This window comes from Sorex araneus, chromosome 4 (assembly GCF_027595985.1).
Source record: "Sorex araneus isolate mSorAra2 chromosome 4, mSorAra2.pri, whole genome shotgun sequence".
Classification (NCBI taxonomy): Eukaryota; Metazoa; Chordata; class Mammalia; order Eulipotyphla; family Soricidae; genus Sorex; species Sorex araneus.
In genome coordinates, this window is record NC_073305.1 from 32,588,639 (window position 1) to 32,609,712 (window position 21,074).

The window sequence follows — 21,074 nt, forward strand, 5'->3', positions numbered from 1 at the left end:
AGTAGAAGGTAGCAATATTTTTTTGTGTGTGTGTGTGTGCTCTCAGAAAAATGCAATGAGAACTCATTTGTGAGTTACAGATATTCAGAAAACAATCTAAGTTCTAACACTCTGAAGCAACATGAATTTAATCATTTAGTTTCCAGTCTTTAGTTTTTCAGTTTTAAAAGTAAGTTTTTAAAAAGTGGGTTTCACTGTTCTATAAACAGTAAGTTATGACCGACTAAAAAGTTGTATCATCAGCCAAGTGGGCTGTGACCAGCATTTTAAAGAATGAATCAATATGCAGGATAGATTATATTATTTATACGTGATATAGCAATACAGTATACTATATAGTTAATGCATATTCTACTCACTACATTGTCCTATCTTATGCATAGTATAATTATATACAGTAAGTACAATGTATACGTGTGGCCAAACACACACATTTATGGAGATACTATGTAAAATGCTTACTTACTCTGGTTCCTCACATCAAGTTTAAAAGTTTGAAACAATTTTAAAAAAACTTTTAAGCATTATGGAGTCCAGAGAAATAAAGCTTTACAGAGAAACTTCTACTCTTTATTTACTAAGTAAAATGTACTATAACTCTTACTTAATAAAGAAATTTACCTCTGCCAGCCACGGCTGATGGGTTTGCTGTAGACCATTTGGAAGAAAAGGGGCGACTGCAAGGAAAACAGAAATACTTTTAGGAAAAAAAGATGTAACTTATCATTTTGCTGCTAACAGTTCATGAAATAAGTTTTTTAAAGAGCCGATAAGTACTTATAATTTTGTTTCATGTTTGCAAACCACTTAAGATGTTGTCACATACCAATGGTACTGCAGTATGCAATAAAGGGAAGGAATGAAAAAGCAAGTAAGGAAGAGACATGGACTAGGAGTCTACTGGCCACTCTGATCCTCACACATTTCTGTGCTAACCACGGAGGACAAGGTAACAGCACTCTCCAACATTTATATTCTGATCCAACAGAGGAACTGCTACTATTACTATTACAATTACTATTACTATTAGTAACAGCAACTATTACCAATACTATTACTAGCACATAGAGAATTCTGCATAACCAGCTTCTCCCTTACATCCTAAGCTGTGGCCACTGGCAATTCATGTAGCTACCAAATAGAAATCACGTTACCATAATGGCACCATTGAGGAGTGTTTCTACTTGGGACAACAAGATATAGGGATATAAACCTTTGCTGGGGACAACATATAGCATTAGAAAGCAAAACATGCCGAATCTCAAAGAATCCACCAGCTTCCTTAATTATTTTAAACTATACTGGTACCTGTGGCCCACAGACATATATATCTTACGATGAAATGAGGACCTGGAAAGTTTACAATATTATTTATTTAGTCCCTGTTTGGGGGTGGGAGCAGGGGGAAGGGGATTAAGGACCCCTCCAGGCCATTCTGGACCAACTGGGCCAGCAATTCAGTGCTATTTGGTGCCTGAGGTGGTGCTACAAAGCACACTCAGACTGAAACAATCTAAATTATGCCAATTAACAACTCTGGGACATGGAGGAATGAGAATACCTGGAGAAAACTTAGGCAGAGTCGAGAAGGATGTTCAAACTCCAAAGACAGTTGTCCTGGCTGGGAAATCACTTTTCCCCTTATCATGAATGTTGAACAAAATAACAATATTCAAGAATCTGCTTACATTTTTGTTCTGGTTTGTTTTGGGGCCACACCAGGCAATGCTCAGGGATCACTCCTGGCTGGCTCAGAGAACCATATGGGATGCTGGGATTGAACTCAGGTCAGATGGATGCAAGGCAAGCACCCTACCTGCTGTACTATTTCTCCGGCCTTAGAATCTGTTTGCATGTTTTCAATCAGCAGCTTTGAATCCCCTGACACAGAACCCATGGATATAGAAGACTGTTCAGTTAAGATATTAGGTGAAAGCAAGCAGATATACAGTCACCCATTTTAAGGAACTCTGGGGAAGCTGTGACGAAGGAAAAGTGGCCAATTATCTGTATGATCTTACTTGAGACTTTCTTGTGAGCTAGATGAGGATCTGTCTGACTGTGGGAGGGATGCTACACTTCCAGAACTCTTTAAGTAAGTCTGAAGACTCTTCTGATACGATGGTTCAAGGGAATTATACAATGTCTCAGCTTCACCAGGAAAGTGGTTCCTAAGACCCATATATGTCCTGTAAAACAAGAGGAAAGAGCCTATTAAATAATAGTTAGACCTGAGTAGACATTAATAGCAAGATATGTACATTCAAGAAGAATGAAGATAAACTGGAAAGTATTAATACATCTATGATGTCAATGGAATACTTTTAACTTTGAAGTTCTCATGGCAAGATGACAGGCTTTTAAGAAAAGCAGGTGTCAGTTTAAAACCTGGCAGTGATTTGTGAGGTCTCTGTGACCTGAAATAAGTTCCCAAATCTCCAAACTTCACCTGCCAACCTATGAAAATAGTACTTTTGCAGGATCATTTTAAGGATGACAAATAACATAAAAAATCCACATTGCTGGGGTTGGAGCAATAGTACAGCTCTATTTTCATTCTTTCAATGCAGTACCCTTTGAAGGAAAGACCACAGGATGATTAAACGGACACCAAGAAATATACCCTAGACTCACTTTCTTGCCTCCACTCTGGCCTCTGCATCAGCATCATGAATTCCCTTCTTAATAGTTTCAACCAAGACAGCTGCATGTCTATAAAGCAAAAAACATCTTTAGATTCACGTGCAAAGCTCTACATTTCACCACAAATGATTCTGCCTAAGGTTACTCATGAATTACAAAGGGGAAGAGGTGCAATGCAATACCTAAACTTGCAAGAATTTCTAATTATCTACACCTTATATTTCATTACCAAATGGTTTGCTTCTGACAAGTCAAACAGTATCAGTACAGACCCAGTAATAATTCTGGGGGGAGGCCCTCCAAGTGGAGTGCAGGGGCCCCCCGGGTCCCTTCCAATGATTCTCAGCCAATTCTGAAGAGCTGGACTGAAAGTGGGGTTCAAGAATATGGTACTGCTCAGTCCCACAGTGCTCAGGGTATGGTGTCTGAGCTGTGTATCTCAGTCCACAGTGCTCAGGGTTGCTCCAGCAGTGCCTGGGGGTCAGGTGGTGCCAGGGATCACATGTTACACACTCAACTCCTATACTGTCTCCCTAACTTGAAAACATTTTTATACAGAATCCAGATAACATACCTATCTAATATTGAAACTTAAACTTTTTAAAGAAATGGACTGTGTGTGGTTCTGCACTAGTCTACCAATGAAGAAAATGATTTGTCAACAGCATCATAAGTCACGGTCTAACTAAACTTCCATAACTTAAAGAAAACTTCCTATTATGCCTGCAAAAATCAACCAATTGTAGGGGCCAAGGAGATGGATGGTGCAAGGCGAAAAGACAGCGGTGGGAGTTGATGCATACCTTTCCAATGAGTGAGTCTGCCACTCTTGTAACAATAAATCTAAAAATTCAAATGAACGCCTGAAAAAGAAGTTATATTGTATATCAATGTTGTAATATTTTATTTAGTCATATTATTTTTACAAATAAATGTCAATGAATATTCTTCTATTATAATGTCCCCCTCCCGAAAAGTATGACATATTTTAGGATAGCTTTATGGTCAAATAGTTAAAGGTCCCAACTATTTCTATAGTAAATATATCAAAGTTTTTAAGTTTCCTATGCTTCAACTTAAAATGTCTGTCATGTGTAAAATTTACTGTTTATTAAATAATTAAATACCTTTCTTGGGTTTTTGGGTCCATACCGAACAGTGCTCAGGACTTATTCCTGGCTCTGTGCTTAGGGTTCAGTCCTACCTGTACTTTGGGGACCAAATGAGGTGCCAGAGAGTAAATACAAGGGATGCTGACTCTGCTACATACAAGGCAAGTGTCCTACCTGCTATACTATCGCTTTGAGCCTTATCAAATACTTCTATGCATTAGGAATTGAAGATACACAATATGACCAAGTAAGATGTGACAAATCTTCAAATTTCTATATGTTTCCTTAAGTATATATACATTTTTTATTCAAGCATATGAATAAATTCTCCTAAGTCTTAGAGCTTCTTTTTAGTTTGGGGGCCACACCTGGAGATGCTCAGAGGTTACTCCTGGCTCTGCACTCAGGAATTATTCCTGGTGCTCAGTTCTCAGGGGACCATATAGAATGTCAGGGACTGAACCCAGGCCTGCTGCGTGCAAGGCAAGTTCCTTACCTGCTGTACTATCACTCCGACCCCTAAGTCTTAGAGTTTTCAATTTCTTCAATTGCTTTATCCTTTGCACATGTTTTCTTGGCATTTAATGGCTTAGCTCTGCTGGGTTTCTCTTTCCTCCGCCCACATTTAATACATGCTCACCTGGCTGGTGCTGACCTCAGCGCACCCCCCCCCCCTCATAATTTTCACTTGGGCAACATTACCTCATCCTTTAGCTCTGATTATCACTTAGGCTTCTCACACCTAATCCTCTCTCTCCAACAGATTCCTCATTTGGCCGTTAAGACAGTTTCTTTTTTTGTTTTTGGGGCCACACCTGGCTATGCTGAGGGCTGACACCTGGCTCTGAGCTCAGGGATTTTAATCAGTCTTGGACAGCCTTTGGGGGACCATATGGGGTGTTGGGAACGGAACCTAAGCCAGCCCTGTGCCTGGCAAGCACCCTGCCCGCTATATTACTGCTCCCACCCTGTTAAGATAGGTTCTTTTTCCCTTTGGGGGTGCAGAGTGGCGGTAAGGGGTATTGGGAGGGGGTCCACACCTGGAAATGCTCAGAGGTTACTCCTGGCTCTGCCCTTAGGAATGACTCACGGTACTCAGGTGACCATATGGGATATTGGGGATCAAACCTGGGTTGACCGCAAGACAAGCTCCCTACCCACTGTACGATCTCTCCAGCCCCATGTTAAGACAGTTTCAACTATCTTGTGGACTATCTACACAGCAGTGCGTGACGGCCAACTCAGAAGCTATATATGAAAGAACAAATTAATTCTTACCCTCTCAAATAGACTCTTTTAGCTTCAAATTTACAAACTAGGAAGTGAGGAACATGGAGACTAAACGAAGTGTTTTCCAAGAGTCTGGAGCCAACACAGGCTCACCCAGGAGCCTGCACTGAACATACTTGCCATCACCTTCCCCATCTGGCTACAATTATCGCGTCCTGATTTTAAGCAAGTTATTTATTAAACAAAATCTCCCTCAAGCATTTATTATCACTAATGCCTCTACTTTAGACGACCACCTCTTCCTTAAAAATGGCTAAATGAATTCCCAGTTTCACGTAGGGCAATCCATGTCCTTTAAAATTATAATCCAAAACTGGAATAGAAACAACTATGAATGACACTGCTTTCTCACCAAAAACTGTCACAGAATGAAACAATGTCAAAATTGCCCTGGATGGTATGTATGTTCTATACACACACACACACACACATATATATAGATATATATGACACACACACACACACACACACATATATATATATATATATATATATATATATGACCTGAACATATTCCCTTAGGCCTACTGAAACCTTCCATTTATCATGTGTTCTGGCCTCAGCAGCGGGCTGAATGGTGGGAAGTGTGTACTCTGCTTACTCTATAACCCACTCCTCTCCCCTAAAGTTATAAAACAGCTCCCCTGAAGGCAATTGTGATGTGTCTCCAGACCCCCTCCTCCAAGTCACATTTCTTTTTCTCTAATCTCCATTTTCCTCCAACAGAGATTGGTAAACCTTTTCTGAAAGGGTCAGATAATATATATTTCAGACCTTTATGAACCACATACCATTTCTATCTCAAGATCTTTCCCCACTTTTAAGCGCCCTTCAAAAATGTAAGAAACAAGATTGTGAATTGTATGAAAACAGACTAGTGGGCCAGATTTGTACCCCAAAATGAAGGTCCCTAAAAAGCTGTTGCCGAACCTCAAAATCGCTTAGAATAAGGTATTATCTTCTCCTTTCTAACATTCAAAATATTTAAACAAATCATACATATGTGTATAAGTATGTATATATGTACACACACATTTATGTTAAATTTATATAGGAAAAGAGTTCTTTATAATTTTCTTGATCATCAAATGTACAAAATTTTTTTTTTAGGTATATCAATTATTGACGTGGCTTAATAGTAGTGACAATAAAACTTTCAGAAACCATGAAGAGAGATGGGAAAGGAAGAAACTGAGGGGAGGGAGGAAGGGAGTGAAATAGCAGGAGACTGAATGGTAAGTATTCTAAATACAGTGTGAAATTTTTCCAGTATATATTTTATTTAATTCTCACAATAATTGGAAAGGGGTGGCAATACTGATTTCCCTGCTGACAGGCAGACACTGAGGTCCTGAGTGGGTAAGAAACTGCCCCCAATCAGTACTTAAAGATCATTCACCAAGAGCTGACTCCAGACTCAATAATTTATGAAATCCAAATAAGCTGTGGCCTAAGTTAAGACAAACCTCAGTATGATTAAATCAAGAAACCTGGGTGGTTACAGTAACCATTATACTCCTTGTTCCTTACATAAAGTTACTAGAAGGCAATAAATTAATTACAATTTTAATTCTTATATCATTTCAGAAATGAAACAGATAACAGTCAAACTATACTAAAAAAATTTTCCCCAAAACTTACCTCCTGACAGGGACTGATTTGGATGTGCAATTGCTTGTTATTAAAGGTATTAGCCTGGGCACATGAGTATGCTGAAAAAGATGTTTCAGAAGAAGTTGAAAAATACTGTGTATTTCTCATACACTCTTCTCACTTGCCTTACATTCAAGTATTTAGTAAAACAAGATACATACTCAGGACATAATCAGATACTGAAATAAATTAAAACCAGCCAAACTGTTTCCCCAAATTCATACTAAGGAGGAAATAATTTCAGAAGGATAGGTATGTTTTTAATATTAGATAATACAGGTTTAACTATATAGTGGGAAGGAAATTAGGAAAATATTTGGGGTGGGGGAGAGAGTCCTAAAAGAAACAGACTTCTATTTCTACTGTACATAGCTTCTGCTATAAGAAATGACCTGCAATGTCATTATAACAGGTTATAAGAGTGAATATAAATTCCTAACTAGAAGGAATGTACTCTGAAATGAAAAATCAAGTGAATTTTCAATCTGGGTGAATCAAAGCATTCTAGGATTCAGGTAAAGTTCAACAGATACAATCATCTGATTTTTATTTGTAACTTTGCTGTTCTTCTCTAGTCAAGCAACTGTTAGAAAATACACAATAGCCCTAAGAATAAAACAGTAATCGAGGCATCCATATTTGACGTCTATTTTTTCTTCGGAGCAGGCTGGGTTACCTAGGCAGCCGGCTCTGGGATAAAGGCCGCTGTATGCAATATTAAGAAGTGCCCCTGGGATCACACCTGTGGAATGGAGAAGGAAGTACGAGTAGGTAGAGAAAAAAAAATACAGTTGTGGTAAGGCCCAAGAATACCTTCATCCAGATCCATTAGGGAGTGCAGTTAAAATAGCCCTTCAGAGAAGTTTTGAAGTGGTCCACAAAGGTCAAGCCTTTCTACGATGACATCACTGAGTCACTGGATGTGGATGGTAGTGGGGGAAGGAAAGATTCTGGGAGGGGCAGCTCTCCCAGCTGAGGCAGTCTCTGGAGAGAGGCAGCCAAGGTTATCTGCCAGTGTAGTGGCAACAAGTCTTTCACTCGAAGACAATGTCATGTAGCAGGGTATGGCACACACAACTCTACCAAATTACTGCTGTACCCACTAACAGGAACTGATATTGACATTAAAGAGAATGAAGCATGTAGACCAAAGAAGCTGCCTAAGCACACAAGTTTTAAAAAAGCAGGTGAAAAAATACTGGATATAATTATATCTATTAAATACATACAATAAAAAATATATATGTTATGGGACTAGAGCAACAGAACAACGGGTAGGGTTTGCCTTGCATGCAGCCGACCCAGGTTCAATTTCCAGCATCCCATTTGGTCCCCTGAGCACTGCCAGGAGTAATTCCTGAGTGCAGAGCCAGGAGTAACCCCTGAGCATCACTGGGTGTGACCCAAACAGCAAAAAAAACCAACCAACCAACCAACCAACCAACCAACCAAACAAACAAACAAAAACCAACCAACCAAACAAACAAAAAACGTTAAATGCAAAAAACGTTAAATACATATGTAAAATAAAAACTTCTTTACATTTATACTATGTTTACATTTTATGGGGTAATAAATTTATAGAGACATAAACAGAAGTTTAGAAACTAACTACAATGATCAATTGTAGCAGAATCCAAGGAAGGAGATATGGATTTTAAAACATGGTTATTCTGCACACTATCAAAATATAAGTGATGAGAAATATTAAAAATTTTGTCACCTTTTACCTTGTTTCTATCATTTTCATAGTTTTACATCTGCTTGTAACATGATCATATATATCCACATATGTACATTACATACATGTATTATATCCTGTGTACAAGTGTTTGCTTCGTAATCCCGTATTACATAACCGTTCTAAAATATAATTTCTTTTATTATCAGAAAAAAAATTCAAGAATCATTTTTCCATAGGGGTTATTTATTTGTTGCTTTATGGGTCACACCCGGCGATGCACTCAGGAATTACTCCTGGCAGTACTCGGGGGACCATATGGGATGCAGAGAATCGAGCCTGGGTTGGCCGCGTGCAAGGCAAATGCCCTACCTGCTGTGCTATCACTCCATAGTGGTTATTTACATTTTTTTTTCTTTTTGGGTCACACCTGGCAATGCACAGGGGTCATTCCTGGTTCTGCACTCAGGAATTACCCCTGGCGGTGCTCAAGGGACCATATGGGATGCTGGGAATTGAACCCAGGTCGGCCGCATGCAAGGCAAACGCCCTCCCCGCTGTGCTATCACTCCAGCCCTCATAGTGGTTATTTAAATAAAAAAAAGACATGAAAAAAATAGGAGTTATTAAAAAAATGCCAATACAGAGTACACTAGGAGGTTGGGGGAGGAGAGGGGTGAGGGAAGAGGTAAGGGAGGGAGAAGAGGAAAGAGAGAAGACAATGAATAGAAGAGTCTGCCCAGATAATAAATAACAAGTATCTACCCGAATGATGAATCGGATTGCAGCACATCCAGAAGTTGCCATGACTTTTGCGCTATTGGGGACGAGATTAAAAAGTGTAGGTACAATGGCTTCGGCACCATGATCAAACTTGTTTCCCAAAACTGTTGAAAGGTGGCTACAAAGGAAGACAAAAAAATTTTTTCTTTTAAAGAGAGCTAAACATTAAACATAGGTAGTATCATAGAATTTAAAACATTTTCAGAATTGGTAATTTTTTCTTCTGTATTAGTAGCCACACTCAGCTGTGCTCAGGGCGTAATCCTGCCTCTGCACTCAGGGATCACTCATGGTGGTGCTCAGGGGGTCATCTGAGGTGCCCTACCCACTGTACTATCTCTCCACACCCCAATAACTAAAAACATTTTTTTAAATTGAATCACTGTGACACAGACCTTACAAAGCTGCTCATGATTAGGTATCAGTCATACAGTGTCCCAACACCCTCCCTCCACCAGTGTGCATTTCCCAGCACCAGTGACCCCAGTTTCCCTCCCACTCCCCACTAACTCTCCCCACAATGCACTTCTTTCTCCCTCACCCCCCCTTTACCTCCCTCCCTCTAATTTTGATTTTAATCAGTTCTAAAGGCTGAAAAAGTAAGTGAAATATTTTCTTCCTCTTTCTATTCTCTGTCTATTTCACATTTACCACTTATTTATTTATTTTTGTAAGGGACCTGGCAAAGTCATCTGGCCTCTGAATTAAATCACTAATATGGCTGGTAAAACTCTTTCCCCAACATTGTAAAGTGTAGCCCCAGGCACAGCAGGAGGCCCCAGCACCTCAGAGCCTGAGCAGCACCGACCATATCCCCCAGCAGGGAACTACTGGCCTGGGTAACCAAGAATCACTGGGAATGTCCCTACACTCCTCCCCCACCCCCTCGGGGGAAAAAAAAAAAACACCTTCAGCTCTAACTGCCCTGATCTTTAGTTTTACCCATTGGATATTTCTATTCTCATGTTCCAAGATCAATGCTAAATTTGATGTATTCCACAAATAAGTTCAAATCTTACCCAAATTCCTAGTGCTCATGAAAGTCTGTAATTCTATTAATGATACCAACACTTGTTTTGGTCACACAAACCTCTGACATCTTTGGTAAAGAGTTTTTACTGAAAAATGCAATTTTACTCATATGACAGTTAAGATGGGTGATTCTAAGGACAACTCTTCTCTCTTTCCAAATTTGTACTTAAGACACTAATTCAGACTTTAATTACATGACTTAAGGTAGAACACAAAGGATATAAGAATCATACTCACAGTTCTGAAGTGCTTACACTATTGGTCAATTTCTACATATTTATATCTTACTTAAAACATATGGGACAGGCAGCTAAAAATTTCAGATTTCTGATTCAAAGAGGTACTCAAACTCAAACCTATTTACTAGAATTCAGTTGTATTTTGCTTTCTAGTGTCAAAACTCACAAGAAAAGAAAGGGAAACTCAGAAGCAGGAAGGTGACATTTTTGTGGGTCTCCTCTGGAGAGGGAGTTTGTTACAGTGGGCAAGTAGCATATTTAGGAGTCAGCTTGATTTGGGAGGGGGGTTGGGTCACACTTGGCTGTAGTAAGAGATTACTCCTGGCTCTGTGCTCAGGGATGACGCTTGACAGTGCCAAGGGGCCACAAGGGGTGCTGGGGAGCAAACCAGGGTCAGCTGGCATGACAGGAAAGCGCCTGACTCTCTTACAAGTATATCTGGCCCTTGATTTGTATGAGCCTGTGGGAAGAGGCACAGCCCAGAGATTCTCGCCCCCACCTGTCTGTCTATTTTTGCCTTTCCTTATTGTCACTACAATGAGCAGGAGCCACAGACGTGCTTGGCTGGGGAGCTCACACACATGGTTTGGGTGCTCACTGGGGGGATGCACACAATGTTGCATTGCTAACTGGGTCACAGTCATGGCGCTGGCGCTTGCACTCCTGTCAGCAGCTGACTAGAGATCACAGTTGCATCCAAGAGCAGAGCTGCAGGGATCACCTGGCAGCAGCCAAGGGGGAACCTAAGGCCCCACACTCGCAAGGAAGGCCCAATTAGTCACCAAGCGACAGCCTGGGCCCAGAGTCAGTTCATGCTAGAGGCCTGCTAAGTAAGCCTTACTTGCTTAATACTCTTTCTATAAAGTGGCCTTGCTCCCTGTTATCTAATCTACCAAACATTATGGGTAACATTCGGCAAGTTTTCTCTGCTCAGGCTCATCAGAAATTAAACCTCTCTGGGCCTGGGTGAGCCCTGGGAATTGCTGTTTACCAGCAGTTCTTTCTAGTCCCAAGGGAACTGCACCTTTCACACGCATAGATGACGCCCTCACCGACTACAGTATCTGTCTCTATCTCTCTCTTCTCTGTGGTATTCTGCACTACAAGTTTTAGCCACTTCAGCAGTCAAATAATCCAAACTCTGTTTCTTCTTCAACTCACTGAGAATGTTGCCTTGCTTTGCTCTGACTCTCTCTTCCTTCTCTGCGGCCAGAAAGCACCTCCAGAGTGAACTATGTGCTGATACTACTTCTCAACTCACTTGCTTCTTTCAAGAATCACAGTACAGCTTTGTCTGTTGTTCCTTATTTGTAAATTGTTCGCTTTCACATTTTGACCACAAATACAATTCTCTCATGATGGAATATTTTTCAAGGTTCTATCTGTGGATTTTTTTTTGAGGGGGGAGGGGAAATAGCCGGCAATGCTCAGGGCATTATTCCTGGCTTTGCACTCAGGAACTATTCCTGGTGGTGCTCGGGAGACCATGTAGAAACAATTTTACAACAATGTGTATAGTGACAGTATCCAGGTCAAAATTTTTGGTAAAAGGACCTTAAGCTTCTTTAAGTTTTGGAGAAAAATGGGGGTGTCAAATATGTTTAGATCTTGGCAAGTTAATGATACACGTTATAATTCCAAGATGACTGCTAAAATATCACATATAGAAAGCTTAACAAGAAGCAGCAAGCTAATAAAAAGGACACCGAATGCTATGCGCAGCTCTTAGGTCAAATTATTTTTTCTTACTCTCTTAAGACTTTGTGATTAAAAAAAAAAAAAAAAGTATATCTAAAGCCTACCAGTAGGCTTTAGATGTACATATTTTAAGGTTAATATATAAAATTAAGAAAATTAAAAAAAAAATTATAGCCTGGAGAGATGGTACAGTAACTAAGGTCTTGTCTTGAATGTGGTGTAGAGATGTTCATGCCTCAGCACTATAAGTGGTCCCCCAAAAAATCACTTCTTCAGAGTCAGGAGGAAGCCTCAAGCACCACTACGTGTGGTCCCAACACAGCTCCCCACCCCCCCATATGAAAATCAGATATAATGAATCCTTATGCACAGTAGAGAATTTTTTTTTTTTTGTATTTTGTATGCTCATTTGGGCCTATACTGCTACTATTTTGAATTCATTCACTAAAGGGGGAAAAAAGCACTTGTTAGAAAAAGAATATACTCACGCTACAGTAATGCAAGCTTCTCTAACCACCTGGGATCTAAGGTCCTTAGCTGAAAGTTTAAGCGCTCCATCCAACAAGCGTAAGTGTTGGAAAAAGCAGTCGTATTGTGCAGCTCCAGCAACAAGCAAAGATCGAATTTTCTTAAGCTGAAATAGAGAAGTTTCATTACTGACATTTATAAAAAATGGCAGTACAAAGAAACCTTATACACTTCGCAGCTTTATTCAAACTTATAAAAGTAACATATATTAATATAAGTATATGCAGGCGTTTATACGAAGCATTTACATATACCTTAAGACTAAAAATTTTAAAAAGAACACAACATTATAGATTCAGAGCACATATTAAGCAGATAAATTTTGAATCTTTTTAGCTTTTAGAAACGCTTCACTTTCCATCAACCTTATTTCCGTTTCCTGTTTTTTAAGAGTGGGTGCTCTGACCCTTTCAGTGGCTGAGCAGTAGAGCCGGGGCCAGTGCTCTGGGGCCAGCCAGGCGCTCCTGTTCGGAGAAAGCCGCCTCTGAGCAGGCACACCAGGTACCAGCCCTCAGGCTGGGAAGCAGGGAACTCCCGGGAACAGGGGCGGTCCTTTCTCCTTTCCTCCCCGAAACTCCTTCTCGGTCAGAGCCTCCTCGGTGGCAGCCTGCTCCGTCCTTTTCCACCTCCCTGGGATCTCAGTAGAAGCAGACGCCAGCAGGCACAATCTCTCAAGGTGTTCCTGGGAGACGGCGCCTCGCAGCATCTGCGCACGGAGACCCGCGGAGCCAGCGTCTGCACTGCAGGATGGTGATGCCCACAGTGTGTGTTTCACAGAGCCACGGGAGATGGGCTGAGCTGTGAGACTCCTCCATGAGAGGGAAGCGGTGGGGGTGGGGGTGGGCCCTGGGCTTAATAACCACCAAGTGTCTCATTTCAATGACATACTTTACTTTATGAAATAATTTTTTCCCTCTTTCTGTACCATGATTATTACTTTTTGATACAGAAATGCCAAATGTTTTCTAAACCAACACTGCACTAATAAAATCACACTAGAAGGGATAACCAGAGGCACAAATCTTTGCTTCCATAGTAAGAAATTGCCTAACTTATCATACCTACTATTAAATATAATTTCCCATTAAATCCTGAGGTTTCCTAAAACAAAGTAATCCTTAAAGCGAAATCAAATGGATGAAAGATGAAAATATTTGAACACACTACAAATATTAGAAAAAATTTGAGCAGTATAAGGCATTTGAAGTAGGTAAACTATCATAAGCCGAAGAGAAATTAGAAGACTTAGCTAAACAAGGTTAACTAAAAACAAAATTAAATTTGTTAAAATTTGGTGGGAAAAAAAACACTGTCAGTATGTTAGAACATCACACATAATCTAACATAAATGTAAGATGAGAAAAAGACAAGTAACCCAATGTTTCAATGTAGTCAATCTTACTGGTGATAAGCCAATTACAACACACGGAACAATCTTTGCCATCAGAGTGGTAAAAACTAAAGTACTAGAGAGAAAACAGATGCTCTTATTATTTAAAGATTATAAATGACTAAAACTTTGCTCAAAATATTTTTACAACATCTACTAAAATAAAATTACATCTACTCTTTACCAAACAACCCCACTTCAAGAAATAAAAACATCATTATTATAAATGTGTGAAAGATGTCTTTGCAATATGGTTAAAATAGAGGAAAAGTAAAAACTCTAAGTTCATCAAATGGGAAATGGTATAACTCACACAGTAACTTTTAATTAAGGAATATATCCTTATAGTGATTCACATTTAATAGATCTCGGAGCAACTCTTCAATTCCTGACATCTATACAGTATGCCAAATGTATTGAATAGCTGGGATTCATTATGTGAACAAAAAAAAAACCTAATAAACATATCAAATATGATCTCATTTATTTTATAAAAGGGGCATATAAGTTTCTGTGGGAGAAGAATCTTGCCAAAACATTGAGAGAAAAGAGAGATAAGAAAATAAAAATTAAAAAATACTTACTGCATTGGCACGCTGATCCCAGTCATGTTTGTCATCTGACAAAATTTCCCTGATTTTATTTAGTGTTTCTTCAAGTTCTCGACTGGAATATATCTTATTAAAGAAAAAGTTCAAAATTATGATATTAGTTTTTCTTGCCATTAAGCTAAACTAAAAATTAGGATCTGATTTTCTTTTTTTGGTTTTTAGGCCACACCCAGCAATGTTTAGGAATTATTCTTGGCCCTACACTCAGGAATTACACCTGGTGGTGCTTGGGGGAACCACAGGAGATGCTGGGGATCAAACTCAGGTCTGCCACATGCAAGGTAAGCGCCCTACCCGCCATACTGTCACTCAGGGCCATGATTTTCATACTTGAAAGGTCCATTCCATTATAGCAGCATCTTTGTTTTGCTTTGTTTGGTAACTAAACCTAGCAGTGCTCAGGGCTCACTCCTGGCTCTGCACTCAGGGGTCACTCCAGGTGGAGCTCAGGGCACCGCACAGGGTGCTGGACATTGAACCCAGGTTATCTGTGTGCAAGGCAAGTACTCTGCCCATTGTGCTATCTCCTGACCCCCCCGCCTGAAATATTTTTTTTAAAAAAGGGGTTACACCTGGCTGCTTAGGAGCAACCAGCACCTCACTTCAAGTCCCAGTGGCGGGAGGGTCCTGTGGTGCTGGGACTAAGCTGAGGGTCTCACACGTGCTAGGCATGTACTCCACCACCTGGGTTATATATGCTCAGCCTGGTTAGCAACGTTCGAGACATTCTTTTTTTTCCGCTTTTGGGGTCACACCCAACGATGAACAGGGGTTACTCCTGGCTCTGCACTCAGGAATTACTCCTAGCGGTGCTCAGGGGACCATATGGGATGCTGGGGATCGAACGTGGGTCACCCTCGTACAAGGCAAACGCCCTATCCGGTGTACTATGGCTCCAGCCCTAACAGACATTCTTAACAGAGGTTACAGACCATTAGAAAATAAGATGCTTTGATTTTTCTTCCTCACCTCATATGCTATTAATCCAACTCATGAGTCGTTTAGGACACTCTACCACTTAAAAATACTATGTGTGCTTGGTTGCTAGAACAATGTAATGACTGAAACTGAATCATGAACAACTTTGCAACTGTGTGTCTCACAGTAATTCAATTAAAAAAAGAAAAAAAAAGAAAAAAAGAAAAAGCAAAAGCAAGGTAAAGTGAAATATATTCAGGTTGTTTTGTGACTGTCTGGGGATCTTTCTGGGGATGTGAAAATATCTGTCTTAGTCTGTTTAGATTACTAGTAAAATTCCAGATTTGGCTGGATGATATGCAGCTGGAGAGCTAGTATAGAGGTTGAGGTGCCTTGTTGACACTGATCTGATCCCCAGCACTACATATGGTCCCCTGTACCCCTCCAGGAGTGAACCCTGAGCACAAAGTCAAGAGTAAGCCTTTAGCACCATCAGGTATGTCTCCCTCATCAATAAAAGATGCAAACATCCTAAGGGGTAATTAAAAGATTTAATTTCTCAGAATGACATACAACACATGGACTTATGGACTTGATAGACTTACCATACAATATTTCCAAGGGTTCCATTTTAAAGTGACTCCCTAGATTCCCATCCCTACGACACCACTTTTAACTAGACTGAAGCCAGAAGAGCTAAAGACTTTGCTTTCTCTGGAGTCAACTTCTTGCCAAGCGCCACTATTCACTTAACTAAGTCACATAACCTACTATGGTGGGCACTAAAGAAAATGTGGGGAGTCCCCAAGAAAGGGCAAGGACAGTTTTCTGCCTTTCAGCATATAATCTAGCTGTGGAAAGAAAAAACCCAAAAAACCAATGACAGTAATTCCATGCCATGAAACTCTATCTAAAAGTTGACCCAATCATTAAAGTTACGCTTGAGGCTTGACAGAATACCAGTAGGCAAAGGGCAGGGAGCGAGAGGGAGCAAAAGTAGGGGGAGGGGAGAGAGAGAGAGAAAGAGAGAGAGAGAGGGAGAGAGAGAGGGGGGTGAGGGAGGGAGAGAGAGAGAGAAAGGGAGAGGGAGGGAGAGACAGAGAGAGGAGCTCTTCAACTGTGTGTACAAGACCACAAGAAACAAAGAGTGCAAAGGAGATGAGGGGTGGGGTCACTGCCTCAGGTCTAAGCACGAGTACACATGAGTTCAGAGTCAACATGACAAGCTTCAGAGCAGCACTGGAAAAGAAGCAGGCTGTAACGAGACTGTGAGGCGTGAGCAGCTGAAGCTACAGTGTCATCCCTGAGGGGAAAATCAGAAATGAGAGACAGACAAAACCAGAGTTCTAATGATACTATAGGAGTAGTGTCAAACAGCATCACCAAAACAGCCCTACTCACATCTTAAACTTGCCATTGAATTCTATTTAAAATGTCACCCCCTGGGGCTGGAGTGATAGCACAGCGGGTAGGGCATTTGCCTTGCATGCGGCCGACCCGGGTTCGATTCCCAGCATCCCATATGGTCCCCTGAGCACCGCCAGGGGTAATTCCTGAGTGCAGAGCCAGGAATGACCCCTGAGCATCGCTGGGTGTGACCCAAAAAGAAAAAAAAAAGTCACCCCCAAAACAAACAAATAAAAAATATCAAGGCATGAAATAAAACTAAAGAGGCAAGAGAAAGATTCTAGGGGCTTCTGGTTCTTTCTTCCTGCCCTCTACCCCACCCGATTCCCCAAGCTGCCAAGAGATTGCCAAAATTTTAAAGGCAGGCAGGTCCTCCCTCTCCCACATCTTACCTGTTATTAAGTGATGCTCTAGACCAGAAGTTACCAAATTTATTTGACCTTTCACCCCCATTTTCAGAAAAAAAAAATTATTTTTTACCTATATGCCTGCATGGAAATCTATCTTCTTTAGGTGCACAAATAGAAAAATGCCCTCTACTACAACTGAGCTTATGGCCAGCTCTCAGATCTTTTCTGTGCTCTCAATCCGGGACAGCATCACCACTTTGGGAAGCACTGTGTGAGACAGTGTTTCTCAGCAAGGGGCTTACTGTGGGCTGCCCCTAGTTATTCCAAAGGGACACAGCTGAAAATTGCATAAGCGGGGGACCATGGCAGCAGGAGATTTGTGGGTCTACCCGAACAACAGAGAAGCTACAGGAAGGGAACAAAGTCACAGGGAGCCTCTGTCAGAAAAAGGTTGAAAAGAAACACTTTCAGAGTGCATCTGGGCAGTTCTGAATCCCACGATACTAGGAATCTGCCTGCACTAGAAAGTGCAAATGTTTTCAACACAAAAAAAAACTAGAGTGGTACGTTTGTACAGGAAGATCCTAAGTCCTGTTCTGAACGGGTTGCGTCTGAGATGCTTTAAAGGCAAGTAAAAGGAGATGTGAAATAAACAATCAGTGGGATTATTTTTGGCACTCAAGAGAGGCCTGGCACAGAAGTAAGACCAGCACATTTCCTATTAAGCAGCAACTGAAGTCATGGGTTTAAAGAAAGTGACTAAGAACAAAGGGATTTCACTACAGAGATGAAGTTTATAAAGAAGTAGCAAAGAAGAACTAAAAGAATGTTTTTTTTTTCCTTTTTGGGTCACACCTGGGTTACTCCTGGCTCTGCACTCAGGAATCACCCCTGGCGGTGCTCAGAGGACCATATGGGATGCTGGGATTCGAACCCGGGTCGGCCGAGTGCAAAGTAAACACCCTACCCGCTGTGCTATCGCTCCAGCCCAGAATGTTTGTTTTATCATAATCACCTTTTAAAAAAAAATAGTATGTGTAACTGGGCATTATAATTTAATATGATCTAATAATATTTCAAGGGTTGGGGAGACAGCTCAAAGAGATGGCACCATATATGAAGCTGGTTCAATCCCCGCACCCCATGGGTTCAATCCCAACACCCTGTGGCTTCCTGAGCCTTCAAGTGTGTAATCCTGTGCTCCCATAATGCTGGGGAAGCCCCAAACAAGACAAAAAAGAAAGGCACTTCAGTCTTATTTAAGAATCCCTTAAATGTCTAAACATACTAAATATTAATAGCATGGAAACACAGCATTGTTACCACTGAAGAAGCACACAGCAATATGCATGAGGAATTACACTATTAGCATCTTACCTGAATAGAAGGGACATCAGTAAAAGCTTTTATAAAATCATCTTCATCAACTGCTCCGGCACCTCCTTCCTTAGAAGCACCTGTTAAATCATCAAAATTTATTTTTTAAGCATTTTAGCACAAAGGACACTTGAAAAAATGTAACATTTGATATCAACAAAGATATAATTTTGGGGAGAATCTTGTTTTATAGGAGAACATTAAAAATAGTTTTTATATCACTAATCATCAGAGAGATGCAGATCAAAACAACCATGAGATACCACCTCACACCACAGAGACTGGCACACATCCCAAAGAACAAAAGCAACCGCTGTTGGAGAGGATGTGGGGAGAAAGGGACCCTTCTACACTGCTGGTGGGAATGCCGGCTAGTTCAGCCCTTTTGGAAAACAGTATGGACGATTCTCAAAAAACTAGAGGTTGAGCTCCCATTTGACCCAGCAATACCACTGCTGGGAATATATCCCAGAAAAGCCAAAAAGTATAGTCGAAATGACATCTGCGCTTATATGTTCATCGCAGCACTGTTTACAATAGCCAGAATCTGGAAAAAACCCGAGTGCCCTAGAACAGATGACTGGTTGAAGAAACTCTGGTACATCTATACAATGGAATACTATGCAGCTGTTAGAAAGAATGAGGTCATGACGTTTGCATATAAGTGGATCAGCATGGAAAGTATTATGCTAAGTGAAATGAGTCAGAAAGAGAGAGACAGGGGCTGGAGAGATAGCACAGCGGGTAGGGCGTTTGCCTTGCACGCGGCCGACCCGGGTTCAAATCCCAGCATCCCATATGGTCCCCTGAGCACGGCCAGGGGTAATTCCTGAGTGCAAAGCCAGGAGTAACCCCTGTGCATCGCCAGGTGTGACCCAAAAAGCAAAAAAAAAAAAAAAAAAAAGAAAGAGAGAGACAGACATAGAAAGATTGCACTCATCTGTGGAATATAGAATAATAGACTATAGGACTAACACCCAAGAATAGTAGAAATAAGTACCAGGAGGTTGTCTCCATGGCTTGGAGGCTGGTCTCTCATTCTGGGCAACTCAGAGAATGGAACACCAAGTAAAATGTGGTTGGAGGTCATGTGGGGGAAAGATGATGCGGGCCGAATATAGATTAGAGACTGAACACAATGGCCACTCAGCACCTTTATTGCAAACCACAACACCAAATCAGAGAGAGAGAACAAAAGGGAATACCCTGCCATAGTGGCAGTGTGGGGAGGGGGGAGACGGGACTGGAGAGGGGGGGAGGGATGTTGGGGTTTACTGGTGGTGGAGAATGGGCACTGGTGAAGGGATGGGTTATCAAACTTTGTAAGGGAGAAACGTGAGCACAAAAATGTATAAATCTGTAACTGTACCCTCACGTTCAAAAAAAATAAAATAAAAATAAAAATAGTTTTTATGAAAGTCAAGACAGTTGATAATAGTTTAACTGTGTGTCACCACTAAGCTAAGTTGGCAGTAAAATCTAAACTATATGAACAGAGTAACTTTTATCCAATGCAATCTCGGACAAAAACACAGGTGAAAGAGCAACATCAAGAAAGATGAATGTTGGGCCAGAGCCATAGTACAGCGGGCAGGACATTTGTCTTGCATGTGGCCAACCTGGTAAATCCCTGGCATCCCATATGACACTCCAAACATCTCCAGGAGTGATTACTTAGTGCAAAACCAGGAATGACCCCCTGATCAGTGCTGGGTGTGTCCCAAAAAACAATAGAAGAACAAAAAGAAAAAAGGAAGAAAGAAAAAAAGAAAATTGAATGGCAAGTTTTTTTTTCTTTTCTTTTTGGGTCACACCTGGCCATGCACAGGAGTTACTCCTGGCTCTGCATTCAGGAATTACTCCTGGTGGTGCTCAGGGGACCATATGGGATGCTGCGATTCGAACTTGGGTCGGCTGTGTGCAAGGCAAACACCCTATCCGCTGTGCTATCGTGCCAACCCCCTGAATGGCAATTTTAAATGATATTAAAACAGGGGCCGGAGCGATAGCACAGCGGGTAAGGCGTTTGCCTTGCACTCGGCCGACCTGGGTTCGATCCCCAGCATCCCATAGGGTCCCCCAAGCACCGCCAGGAGTAATTCCTGAGTGCAAAGCCAGGAGTAACCCCTGAGCATCGCTGGGTGTGACCCAAAAAGAAAAAAAAATGATATTAAAACAAAAGTCTTGAAATTAAAATTAAACATGCAAGCAACAACTTCTTTAGTGCACACAGACAATAAGAGGTAAACTTAAAAGGCAATTACTGGGCTGGAGCGATAGCACAGCGGGTAGGGCGTTTGCCTTGCACATGGCCGACCCGGGTTCGACTCCCAGTATCCCATATGGTCCCCTGAGCACCGCC

General features: G+C 41.1%; 1 protein-coding gene across 25 annotated transcripts in view; it reads right to left on the bottom strand.

Moving 5' to 3' along the window:
- CLASP2 (cytoplasmic linker associated protein 2) overlaps positions 1–21,074 on the bottom strand; it is a 158,945-nt gene that overhangs the window by 65,001 nt on the left and 72,870 nt on the right. For all 25 annotated transcript variants that reach the window (XM_055134088.1, XM_055134089.1, XM_055134085.1 and 22 more), the window contains 9 exons: positions 18,713–18,792; positions 14,634–14,726; positions 12,620–12,765; positions 9,145–9,280; positions 6,687–6,757; positions 3,447–3,506; positions 2,635–2,712; positions 2,022–2,189; positions 622–677 (listed from right to left, as the gene is read on the bottom strand). In XM_055134088.1, the coding sequence (XP_054990063.1) occupies positions 622–677; positions 2,022–2,189; positions 2,635–2,712; positions 3,447–3,506; positions 6,687–6,757; positions 9,145–9,280; positions 12,620–12,765; positions 14,634–14,726; positions 18,713–18,792 (888 nt within the window). The remainder of the gene's footprint in view (positions 1–621; positions 678–2,021; positions 2,190–2,634; positions 2,713–3,446; positions 3,507–6,686; positions 6,758–9,144; positions 9,281–12,619; positions 12,766–14,633; positions 14,727–18,712; positions 18,793–21,074) is intronic.